The sequence below is a fragment of the Schistocerca gregaria genome, chromosome 4, assembly GCF_023897955.1.
Source record: "Schistocerca gregaria isolate iqSchGreg1 chromosome 4, iqSchGreg1.2, whole genome shotgun sequence".
In the NCBI taxonomy this organism is placed as follows: Eukaryota; Metazoa; Arthropoda; class Insecta; order Orthoptera; family Acrididae; genus Schistocerca; species Schistocerca gregaria.
Window position 1 is genome coordinate 498,259,862 of NC_064923.1, and position 12,635 is coordinate 498,272,496.

Sequence of the window (12,635 nt, forward strand, 5' to 3'; positions counted from 1 at the left end):
CATTTGTCCTCTAGCCATCCCTGCTTAGCCATTTTGCACTTCCTGTCAATCTCATTTTTGAGACGTCTGTATTCCTTTTTGCCTACTTCATTTACTGCATTTTTATATTTTCTCCTTTCATCAATTAAATTCAATATTTCTTCTGTTACCCAAGGATTTCTGCTAGTCCTCGTCTTTTTACCTACTTGATCCTCTGCTGCCTTCACTACTTCATCCCTCAAAGCTACCCATTCTTCTTCTACTATATTTCTTTCCCCCATTCCTGTCAATTGCTCCCTTATTCTCTCCCTGAAACACTGTACAACCTTTGGTTTAGTTAGTTTATCCAGGTCCCATCTCCTTAATTTCCCACCTTTTCGCAGTTTCTTCAGTTTTAATCTACAGGTCATAACCAATAGATTGTGGTTAGAGTCCACATCTGCCCCTAGAAATGACTTACAATTTAAAACCTGGTTCCTAAATCTCTGTCTTACCATTATATAATCTATCTGATACATTTTAGTATCTCCAGGGTTCTTCCATGTATACAGCCTTCTTTCATGATTTTTGTACCAAGTGTTACCTATGATTAAGTTGTGCTCTGTGCAAAATTCTACCAGGTGGCTTCCTCTTTCATTTCTTTGCCCCAGTCCATATTCACCTACTACGTTTCTTTCTTCCCCTTTCCCTACTACCGAATTCCAGTCACCCATGACTATTAAATTTTCATCTCCCTTCACTATCTAAATAATTTCTTTTATTTGATCATACATTTCTTCAACTTCTTCGTCATTTGCAGAGCTAGTTGGCATATAAACTTGTACTACTGTAGTAGGTGTGGGCTTCGTATCTATCTTTGCCACAATAATGCGTTCACTATGCTGTTTGTAGTAGCTTACCCGCATTCCTATTTTCCTACTCATTATTAAACCTACTCCTGCATTACCCCAATTTGATTTTGTGTTTATATCCCTGTAGTCACCTGACCAAAAGTCTTGTTCCTCCTGCCACCAAACTTCACTAATTTCCACTATATCTAACTTTAACCTATCCATTTCCCTTTTTACATTTTCTAACCTACCTGCCCGATTAAGGGATCTGACATTCCATGCTCCGATCCGTAGAACACCAGTTTTCTTTTTCCTGATAACGACATCCTCTTGAGTAGTCCCTGCCCGGAGATCCGAATGGGGGACTATTTTACCTCCAGAATATTTTACCCAAGAGGACACCATCATCATTTAATCATACAGTAAAGCTGCATGCCCTCGGGAAAAATTACGGCTGTAGTTTCCCCTTGCTTTCAGCCGTTTGCAGTACCAGCACAACAAGGCCGTTTTGGTTATTGTTACAAGGCCAGATCAGTCAATCATCCAGACTGTTGCCCCTGCAGCTACTGAAAAGGCTGCTGCCCCTCTTCAGGAATCACACGTTTATCTGGCCTCTCAACAGATACCCCTCCGTTGTGGTTGCACCTATGGTACGGCTATCTGTATCACAGAGACACGCAAGCCTCCCCACCAACGGCAAGGTCCATGGCTCATGGGGGGCTTATGGCAATACAGTAAATAAATTTTTATGAAATCTTGGTTACCTTCTCTCATTTACTGATACACTTTTGCACAAAACATACTGTTAAAATATATGAACATATAAAAGCCTAAAAGGGAAAGTCAAACATGACCCGCTGATAACTTAAACAACAAATAGGGTGAGTTAACCAATCTCGAAACAAAACAAATCCTTGTCATGGGACCTTAGGGAAGACTTGGGAGATCACAGATTATTTACCTCATACCAAAATTATCAACCATAACAGAATTAAATCATAAGGTATTACAATGTTTATGATCTAGCAATCAAATTGAAATCTACTGTATTGAAATTAATACACCACAAGCACTGCCCACTAATTGATTTTCACATGGCAGTAACAAACTATGTCTCATGGGGAAACACCTTGTCTGCTTTTAAGACAGCTTACATATTATATCAGGAACAGAAGGGTTTATGTCAAACTCAAGTTCCTCATTTTACCAGTCACAGATTATTTCTCTGATTTCATTAACTCATCCTTCAAATGATACACATCGACTGAACAGTAATGCAGTAACATGCAAGGGAAACCCTAATAATTTTGCACGGATAACTATGAAAGATTGTATCTGTATATCATTTATGTGAGAACAAAAATCCAAAGACAGTATGCCAAAACACATATTATCTCAGGCTCTACAATATATATTGCAGCAAGATAGTTGTGGAACACAGTATTTAGAACAGGAGGTGTAAAAAGAAGGAAAATTTGGGTTTCGTTATAATGTGGTTATTAATAATAAGTTGAGAACTCATGCAGGACAAGGGTGAATATTTATTGCACACATAACTAACTAGTGATCGAAGGGGCTATGCTGTGGCAAACTTATTAAATGGCATTCATTAATCATAACCATCTTTGTTTACAAGACGAAGTGACAAACCCCTCCTTAAATATTTATGCTGAATGCTTATAATCACCCCAATCTGGTAGAGCATAGGGTAAGTAGAACTAATTATATGATATACAAACAAAATGATGAAAATGAATTTGAGTTACATGTGAAAATAAGTAAAAAATACCTGAAAATTTCACATAGCCAGTCCGTTTGTCATCCATGATATCAAACAAGGTTCTCATTGCAATAACGAACTGTTTTGGTAATCCATCAAGAGTGGCTGACTGTGGCTGTGACATTTGTGATGTGATCACCTACAAATTAAATGTTAAATTAACAAATAAATCATTTTAATAGCTTACAGATAGAAGCAACAAAATAAAAAACACGTGGAAGTTATTTACCCAGGTTATGAAGGTAACATATTTACCAAGCATGTTACAATGAATATAATTTTAAAATCACAAAATCAACACCAAATAACTATGACATCAACACCATGTCACACCTTCTTCCAGTAATTATTTGTTTCCTAACTTTCTGACACTCAAACATTACAGGTGCTGCTGCTTCTCACTTTGCATGTGCTCTGATAAAATAATATCCACATAAAACAATCTGTATGTCACATACTAAAATCCTACAGATTCAAATACCTATCTGAAATATTGAGGACACATGAATTACACTTGTCAACCAGAGATATAAGACAAGCTGTTTGTCTACCATGTGGATGAGTGTGCCATATAAAGGAATGTGAAGAAGAATGAAAGGTGTGTAACAGGTGCCAATGAATGCATCTAAAACATTGTGTTAAATGTATGAAAATGAAATATGTCTGCTTGTGTCTATATGTATGGATGGACGTGTGTGTGTGTGTGTGTGTGTGTGTGTGTGTGTGTGTGTGTGTGCGAGTATATACCTATCCTATCCTTCCCCCCCCCTCCTAAGGTAAGCCATTCCGCTCCCGGGATGATTGGAATGACTCCTTACCCTCTCCCTTAAAACCCACATCCATTCATCTTTCCTTCTCCTTCCCTCTTTCCTGGCGAAGCAACCGCCGGTTGCGAAAGCTCGAAATTTTGTGTGTGTGTGTTTTTTTTATTGTGCCTGTCTACCGGCGCTTTCCCGCTTGGTAAGTCTTAGAATCTTTGTTTTTAATATATTTTTCCCATGTGGAAGTTTCTTTCTTTTATTTACAAAATAACTGTTAATATTGATTTGGGAAAAGCCAAGCTGTAAGTGAACAATGACTGGGAAAAGCATAAAGGAAATGGAGAGGCTCTTCAAACATTCATATGCTGCTGTCACAAGTAGAGGGTTATTCATAAATACCTCTCGGGTTATGGGAGATGATTGTCTGAAAACTACAAGACATGCACAAAAATGACACATATCAGCAGATACAGCATTTCTCCCAAGTTGGGATTCATGATACGTACTGTGGTGTAGTTAGACTAGGAGGTAGGGCTTGTCAGACCATGAAGACCAATCATGCACTCCATACTGCTACATCAAATTAGTTCATGCCTGCGGATAGGCAGCCTAATGAAGAGAGTTCCTAAGTGGGCTGCCGTTGCACTTTCCCAGACAATTTGTGTCAATGAATTACATGCATCTACTGACATTTGCTGTGTCACTAGTGGTGCCGATATTGAACACCTGCAATGCGAGTTACAAATCTGGAGAGATGCTCTATCCCCTGATGTGTGTTTTGTACAGTTGTCGTCTGAAGACCCCAGATGTTTTTATGAATAACACTGTATGTATCAAATATGTACAGAAGTGTGTCTATTGTGCAGTCAATATCAATGCTATTGCCCTCACTTCTGCCAGACTCTCCATCCAACAGCAATTTCCTTCTCTTACTTCTACATCTGTCCTCATCAATTTTCCATTGTCTGTTTACAGTGCGGTAACATATATGTGCTCATTTCTATTCGTTGTTATTTGTCCAGTAAGTTCTTTATTTATTGGTAATCATTCAGTCACTTTACACGTTTTCTGATACTAATATTGACTTAAATATTAATATGCATCCAGAAGGATGTCGGTGTCCAACTGACCCAATATTTTCAACAATCTAGGAAAAAGACAGATTCTTACTTACCATAAAGAAGGTACGTCAAGTTGCAGACAGGCACAATTAAAAAACACTCACATATAGTTTTCAGCCACAGCCTTCATCAGTAAAGAGAGAGACGCACACAACGTTCACACAAGCAAGCACACCTCATGCACAAATGGCTGCCAACTACAGCATTGTGCCGGAATGTGTGTGTGTGTGTGTGTGTGTGTGTGTGTGTGTGTGTGTGTGTGTGTGTGTGTGTGTATGCGAGTGTCTTTTAATCATGCCTGTTTGCAACTTAACGTGTCTTCTTTACAATAAGTAGCAATCTATATTTTTTCCTACATTGTTGATATTCCTACCTGAAGTTTCATTGTTTGACCCAATATTCTGTGACACACCTTCTTGTCTCAAGCCTTGCTCTGTTGCTAGCCAGTACCTCTGTTGATAATGTTGCCGCCCCCCCCCCCCCCCCCCCACACACACACATTCAAACTGATGTCTGCCTGCAGTACAAATACTCCATGAATTATAATGAAATGAAATTCCCCCATTGTCTAAAACATTGTATTAGAGAGGCAATTAAGATCAAGCTGTGAGAAAATAGCAGAGATGCTAGTGATTCAGCAAGATTTGAAACTCCATGCTTAAGTTACCGAAGGCACACCAATGCTGCATACAAAGAGCTTGGTACTGGGGAAAAGAAGCAAGCACTTCTTCAGCACTTCCTCAAGTTTCACAGACAGTAAATAACACTTATGATCTTGCTGGGGACTGGAATGAATGTGGTATATAGCATCAATACTAGCAAGAGAGCCCAGGTGTGACGGAATGGACCAGTTGCGAAGTATATAGACACTGGGTAACTCTTGTGGGGACGGACTGCGTAAAAGACACCTCTATTAGCCAAGGGGATCATCATCAACAAGATCTCAGTAAGGAAAGGGAGGGGTAGAAGAGAGGTATAAAGAAATGAGTGACTCTCTTAACACCCTAGTACATCAGGAGCACTTGATGAAGACTAGGGATATCACTGAAACATTTTACCAGTCACCATCTGGCTGAGCACTGGTGAATACTTCAGTCATTCTTCAACTTATAATAAACTCACAGCAATTTTTACTTCAAATATGGAATTCCTGTTTATATGTAAAAACAACATAACAAGAAATTCATATAAGTGCATGAAAAATTAGTCAAAAACTGAGCAGGGTACATATAAACTCCTGGAAATTGAAATAAGAACACCTTGAATTCATTGTCCCAGGAAGGGGAAACTTTATTGACACATTCCTGGGGTCAGATACATCACATGATCACACTGACAGAACCACAGGCACATAGACACAGGCAACAGAGCATGCACAATGTCGGCACTAGTACAGTGTATATCCACCTTTCGCAGCAATGCAGGCTGCTATTCTACCATGGAGACGATCGTAGAGATGCTGGATGTAGTCCTGTGGGACGGCTTGCCATGCCATTTCCACCTGGCGCCCCATTTGGACCAGCGTTCGTGCTGGACGTGCAGACGGCGTGAGACGACGCTTCATCCAGTCCCAAACATGCTCAATGGGGGACAGATCTGGAGATCTTGCTGGCCAAGGTAGTTGACTTACACCTTCTAGAGCACGTTGGGTGGCACGGGATACATGCGGATGTGCATTGTTCTGTTGGAACAGCAATTTCCCTTGCCGGTCTAGGAATGGTAGAACGATGGGTTCGATGACAGTTTGGATGTACCGTGCACTATTCAGTGTCCCCTCGACGATCACCAGAGGTGTACGGCCAGTGTAGGAGATCGCTCCCCACACCATGATGCCAGGTGTTGGCCCTGTGTGCCTCGGTCGTATGCAGTCCTGATTGTGGCGCTCACCTGCACGGCGCCAAACACGCATACGACCATCATTGGCATCAAGGCAGAAGCGACTCTCATCGCTGAAGACGACACGTCTCCATTCGTCCCTCCATTCACGCCTGTCGCGACACCACTGGAGGCGGGCTGCACGATGTTGGGGCGTGAGCGGAAGACGGCCTAACGGTGTGCGGGACCGTAGCCCAGCTTCATGGAGACGGTTGCGAATGGTCCTCGCCGATACCCCAGGAGCAATAGTGTCCCTAATTTGCTGGGAAGTAGCGGTGCGGTCCCCTATGGCACTGCGTACGATCCTACGGTCTTGGCGTGCATCCGTGTGTCGCTGCGGTCCGGTCCCAGGTTGACGGGCACATGCACCTTCCGCCGACCACTGGCGACAACATCGATGTACTGTGGAGACCTCACGCCCCACGTGTTGAGCAATTCGGCGGTACGTCCACCCGGCCTCCCGCATGCCCACTATACGCCCTCGCTCAAAGTCCGTCAACTGAACATACGGTTCACGTCCACGCTGTCGCGGCATGCTACCAGTGTTAAAGACTGCAATGGAGCTCCGTATGCCACGGCAAACTGGCTGACACTGACGGCGGCCGTGCACAAATGCTGCGCAGCTAGCGCCATTTGACGGTCAACACCGTGGTTCCTGGTGTGTCCGCTGTGCCGTGCGTGTGATCATTGCTTGTACAGCCCTCTCGCAGTGTCCGGAGCAAGTATGGTGGGTCTGACACACCGGTGTCAATGTTTTCTTTTTTCCATTTCCAGGAGTGTAGGTTACTGCAAAAAGCTAAACTCGTAATGTCACATACACTCATCTTCACACATATACAGCTGCAATGACACAGAACAATTATTCTTCTGATGGAAGTTGCCAACACCAGTAACCAAACACTGAACATTGTCTGTCAACATCATGATGGGATCGTACACAGAAGAATGTCATTGATTGGTAAAGTGATTGAGAAAGCCTGTGTTTTTCCACCCACCTGCAAAATATTGTAATTAAGTACTTTTTAATTGATTGTGGGAAATGAGTAGTGCATTTTATGTAGCTTTTGCTACAGCTTCCATTACGTAGGTTGTCTGGACACAGTGGGCACTAGGTTACTGGTCTGTTTTTAACAACATTTGCATGTAAGGATTTTTGTTGAGGTACCACAGACATCTGTACTTTTCTTTCACCAAGGAACCTCATAGTATAATCTGCTCAAAGACCTCCATTGAACATATTATGTTACACAGTACCAGGAGACCTTGGTCATTATTAACCAATTAAGCATTTTCCGCGTATGCTTTTGGAAATTTTGATGACATAAGGAAACCACTTTATGATTACAAGTGCCAATTGAGTACAATGGTAGATGCTCAAAGGGTGCATACCTGACGTTGACCCTTTTGAATTTAACTGTGCGCTGTAATTTATATTTGAAAATTGCCAAGATAAGTGTTTGTTAATAGGAGCAGTTTCTCTACTGGTATTGGTTTGAGAATTCAGTGCTAACCAAGCAAATCTTGTTTACATCGGAGTCTAGCATTTTACATTATGTGACTTACACAAAACAGACAAATTTGATTGGCAAAGGGCAAACTCTGTAAGCTACTCCAGGATGTGCTCCTTGTGCAGATTTCCAGTTTTCTATGAAGTAGTTTTGATTATACATCAAGAATCAATTTAAAGTTATACTCCAGTACTTACCTGCAGCATACTGATTCAAGAAAGTGCCTTTCCATTTTGCACAAAGTATTGTGGAAGATTACTTGTGCTCAAGGTGATTGTCAACTAGATTTTGGCTTTCTTAGAATTTCCAACTACAAGGTGAAAGCTGACACATCCTTTCCATGCCCAATATCAAAATCTGTAAACTGGGACTCAAATCACACTTTTTTCACATGGCACACTGAAAGCTCGGATAAAGGCGGTTTTTAGTTAGATGCAGTATTTCTCAATTTCCAAAAAGCATTTGACTCAATACTACATTTATGCTTATTATCAAAAGTATGATTGTATGGGGCATCAGCAAAATTTGTGGCTTGACTGAAGACTTTTTGGTAGGGAGGACACAGCATGTTATCTTGGATAGAGTGTCACCAACAGATGAAGAAGTAACTTCGGGTGTGCCCTAGAGAAGTGTGTTGGGACACTTGCTCTTGATGCTGTATATTAAAACCTTTCAAACTATATTAACAGTAACCTCAGACTTCTTGCAGATGATGCAGTTATCTAAATGAAGTACTGTCTGAAAGAAACTGCACAAATAATCAATCAGATCATGATAAGAATTCGAAGTAGTGCAAAGATGGGCAACTTGCTTTAAATGTTCAGAAATGTAAAACTGTGTGCTCCACAAAACGAAAAAAAGTAGTATCATTTGACAATATAATCAATGAGTCACAGTTGGAATTGGTCAACTGGGTGCAACACTTTGTACGGATATGAAATGGATTGTTTACATAGGCTCCCTCATGGGCAAAGCAAGTGGCAACCTTCAGTTTATTTTTAGAATACGAGGGAAAAGCAATCAGTCTACAAAGAGAATTGACTACAAATCACTCATGCGAGCAATTTTAGAATATTGCTGAAAAGTGCGCGACCCATACCAGACAGGGCTAAGAGGTGATACTGAGCGTACACAGAGAAGGGCAGCATGAATGGTCACAGGTCTGTTTGACCCATGGGAGCATGTCACAGACATGTTGAAGAAACTGAACTGGCAGACTCTTAAAGATAAGCCATAAAATATCCTAAGACAACCTGCTTACAAAGATTCATGAACCATTGTAAATGATGACACTAGGAATATACTGCAACCCCCTATTTATCACTCGCAAGCTCCCCATGTGAATGGAACTGGCACGGAGACCTAGTATGGTAAAATAGGACGTATCCTGTGCCACGTACTTCACAGTGGTTTGCAGAGTATATAAGTACATTTCTTTTCATATATTATGAGATATTCTTTGACTCTGTCATACACACAGAGGTCCAATTAAATGAAACAAATGATGATACTGTGTTATTTGGGGAGGGTTACGTCTATGGCATATTCCATCTCTAATTAGTGTGGTGCTACAGGTTGCTTCCAAATATTTAAAAGTTTTTCTTCTGGATGTAGAGAGATTATCAGAGCCTGATGGGCCAGAATGGTGGACGACATCTGGAGAAAACAAGAAGAATAAGATAAAGAGATCTGTACATCTTGGCCATTGTCATAATCCACTCTGTACAGTAAGCGGATATCCAATAGTGAAACGTCACTCGCCATCAAGTGGATGAGTAATGGCGGATCACATACTTTCTGCAGAGCAAACAAGATCTACAGGAGATGAGACTACTTGGAATATGGTACCGCAGGTACATGTCTTTCAAGAGCTCTTCTAACACAATGATGCACAGCAGCAGTCAATCATTTGACAGTAGTCAGGGTGATTTTCAGCTGCTTACAAATGTCAACCAACTCATCACCAATGGGGCTGCATTTTAGCTGGTGCAATGTATTAGAGGACAGTGACAGTTGGGGATGGTATGCCCGGGTCATTCCATGTCAAATCAACACACTTTAAATAAAAATTTGACCTCACCCTCTTAGATTTTGCTGAAAGTTGGTATGCTTAAAGTGGGTGCTGAAACTAAGAAAAATACCAAATTCCAATGTTTACCTCAAACCATTCCTGAAATATGGTCATGCAAACATTTCAAAAACTGGCTAAAAATGTGTGAATGGACTTTTTTAAAATTGCCTTAGGAGCTGCCCTAATTGAGCTAGAGAGCTGAGAAAGGTGTCATTGTGCAGCATTTTGCATGCTCTTTCCAGGGATATGCCACAAAACATAGCTTCCAATTAATAACATTTTTCAAAAAACTAATTAATATTTTGATTAATTTTTTTTTAGAAAAGTACATAATTGAAAATTTTCAAAATATTTCCATAACTACTTTATAATGTTGTAAATCACATGGCAAAATATAAATGTGGGATGATGATGGGTTCATTGTTAAAAAAAATTATTCCGGACTCTTGTTTTTCACCAACAGCCATAGTTTGACGAAAGTGACCGTTAACGAACAGGAATTTCATTAAAATATACTGAAAGGTAAGTAAAAAAGTACTGGAAATATCAAAATATCACTTTCTTTAAACAAAACTAAACAACATTTTCTATAATTGATTGCTTTTTTTAGTTTTTTACAGTTTATACTAATAGTCTATTAACTGGCAAAACAAAATGTTGAGTGTGGGACCTATAGCTAAGGTTTAAGGGGTGAAAACCTTTTAAGTAGACTATTGATGTAATACTTCTGGTCCAAAAATGCACATTTCATTAGCACAGACTTTAGCCACTGTATGAAGGCTGAGCATGCTTGTGTTCCTGTGTATGTATGCAGCAGGCTGTGAACAAGCTCAAACAAGCACAGTGATTGATGTCTGTGCAATCATTCAGAGACAGGAGCCATTGTTGACAGGATATAAGACTGTTACCTTCTAAGGCTTAATGTGCCTACAGCATTACTGTGCACTGTGGTTAAAGTGCAAATCAATTGTTACCCCTGTGTTGACCAGTTTGTATCTAGTATACTTAATAGTTCATTTACAAGTAAATCTAGAAATTGAAGGAGAGTTTATAAGTGGTTTTTGTATCAATATGGAACCAATTAAAAAGTGCAGTGCTGTAAGAGTGCAGTGTTGTAATCCATTGAAGAAGTCAAATCATTTTATTAGAGACAGAAAAAAACTGAGAAATGTCACAGCATGGATGCCCAAATTATTTCCACAGATACCTAGTGGTGGCAGGATTTGTCATAAATGTAGGGAAGATGTAACCACATTGAAAAATACACCAGAGCCCATCAGTGATAAAAGTGTTGAAGAAGATTCTTCTGGATCAGAAATAATCATCCCAGACCAAGACCCTGGCTTCACTGCAACTTCAGTGGTTGTTCAAACACTTAACACATCACTTGAAGAAGTAGGTGAGTCCCCAAAAGTAACATCTAGGCATTATGCCAAATCAAAAGTAAAAAAATTCTCATCAGTGACACACAAACTTTTTGTTGTTGCTGAAACTTCATCAGACACTGATGAATCTGTTCTTCAAAATCTCAAAACAAACTTTAATAATTTGTAAATAGAGCAAAAAAAACTAATCATTATTACACGTTTACCTGAAAAGTCGAGTGCCAGGAAAATAATGAGAGAATTTAATGCTCCTAATTACATTGTTCGCAGTCCAAGAAAATTTTGAAAGAGGGAAGTGTTTACCAACAGAAACCTTCAAAGCTATACATTCATTTTATGAAAATGATGAAGTTAGCCAGGCAATGTCAGGTATTAAAGATTGTGTGACAAGTACAGAAACAAGTGGAAGTAAAACAAAAATATCAAAAAGACTTATTTTGTGTAACCTTAAATAAGCTTACAAACATTTTAAAGACAAGTTTCCTTACATAAAAATAGGTTTCTCTAAATCTGCTGAGTTGAGACTGAAACATTGTGTATTCGCTAGCTGGAGTGGCACACACATTGTCTTTGTGTGCACAACTCAGCAAAACATAAAATTAATGATAGAAAATGCCAAACTAAATACAGTAACAAAAAGCAGCTTAAACAATGATAAGCAGTGCATTGCAGAAATGCTTTGCAACCCATCATCAGTTGATTGCAACATGGGAAACTGTGAATACTGCCTATGAGAAACTGTCATTTGTAAAATTTTACAAAATTCTTTTGATGAAAACGTAATTGAACGAGCTCAGTTCCGACACTGGATGTCAGTTGACCGCTGTAATCTGGAAATTGTTCAGAAAACTTCTGAAGAATTCCTACATTTATTTTGTAGTAAGATGTCTACTTTCATTCCACATGACTTCATTGTCAAGCAACAACGAACATTCCTTAACTCCTCAATAAAAAACCTTATAGAATCTGAATTTGTCATATGTGATTGTTCATAAAATTATAGTATAGTTCTACAGGATAAAACTCAGAGCTACCACTGGACAAGACAACAGATCCTTTTGTTATATATTACAAACAGGAAAACAAAGCTGAGCATATGAGCTTTGTCATTGTTTCCAATTGCCTGGAGCACATTATAGTTGTGGTTTACACCTTTCCAAAGAAGCTTATTTCTTATCTAACAAATTTCAAAAGCTTCCAAAAAGATGTGCTGTTATTCTGATGGTTCTGCTGCTCAGTACAAAAATAAGAAAAAATTCCAGAACCTTTGTCATGAGGAAGACTTCAACACAAAAGCTGAGTGGCACTTTTCAGCCACAGCTCAC

The 12,635-nt window shown here is 39.7% G+C and overlaps 1 protein-coding gene across 1 annotated transcript in view; it reads right to left on the reverse strand.

Annotated features, from left to right (window-relative positions):
* LOC126267410 (suppressor APC domain-containing protein 2) overlaps window positions 1–12,635 on the reverse strand; it is a 96,705-nt gene that overhangs the window by 81,048 nt on the left and 3,022 nt on the right. Inside the window, exon 2 of the mRNA XM_049972639.1 lies at window positions 2,599–2,728. Coding sequence (XP_049828596.1) covers window positions 2,599–2,713 — 115 coding nt within the window. The 5' untranslated portion in view covers window positions 2,714–2,728. The remainder of the gene's footprint in view (window positions 1–2,598; window positions 2,729–12,635) is intronic.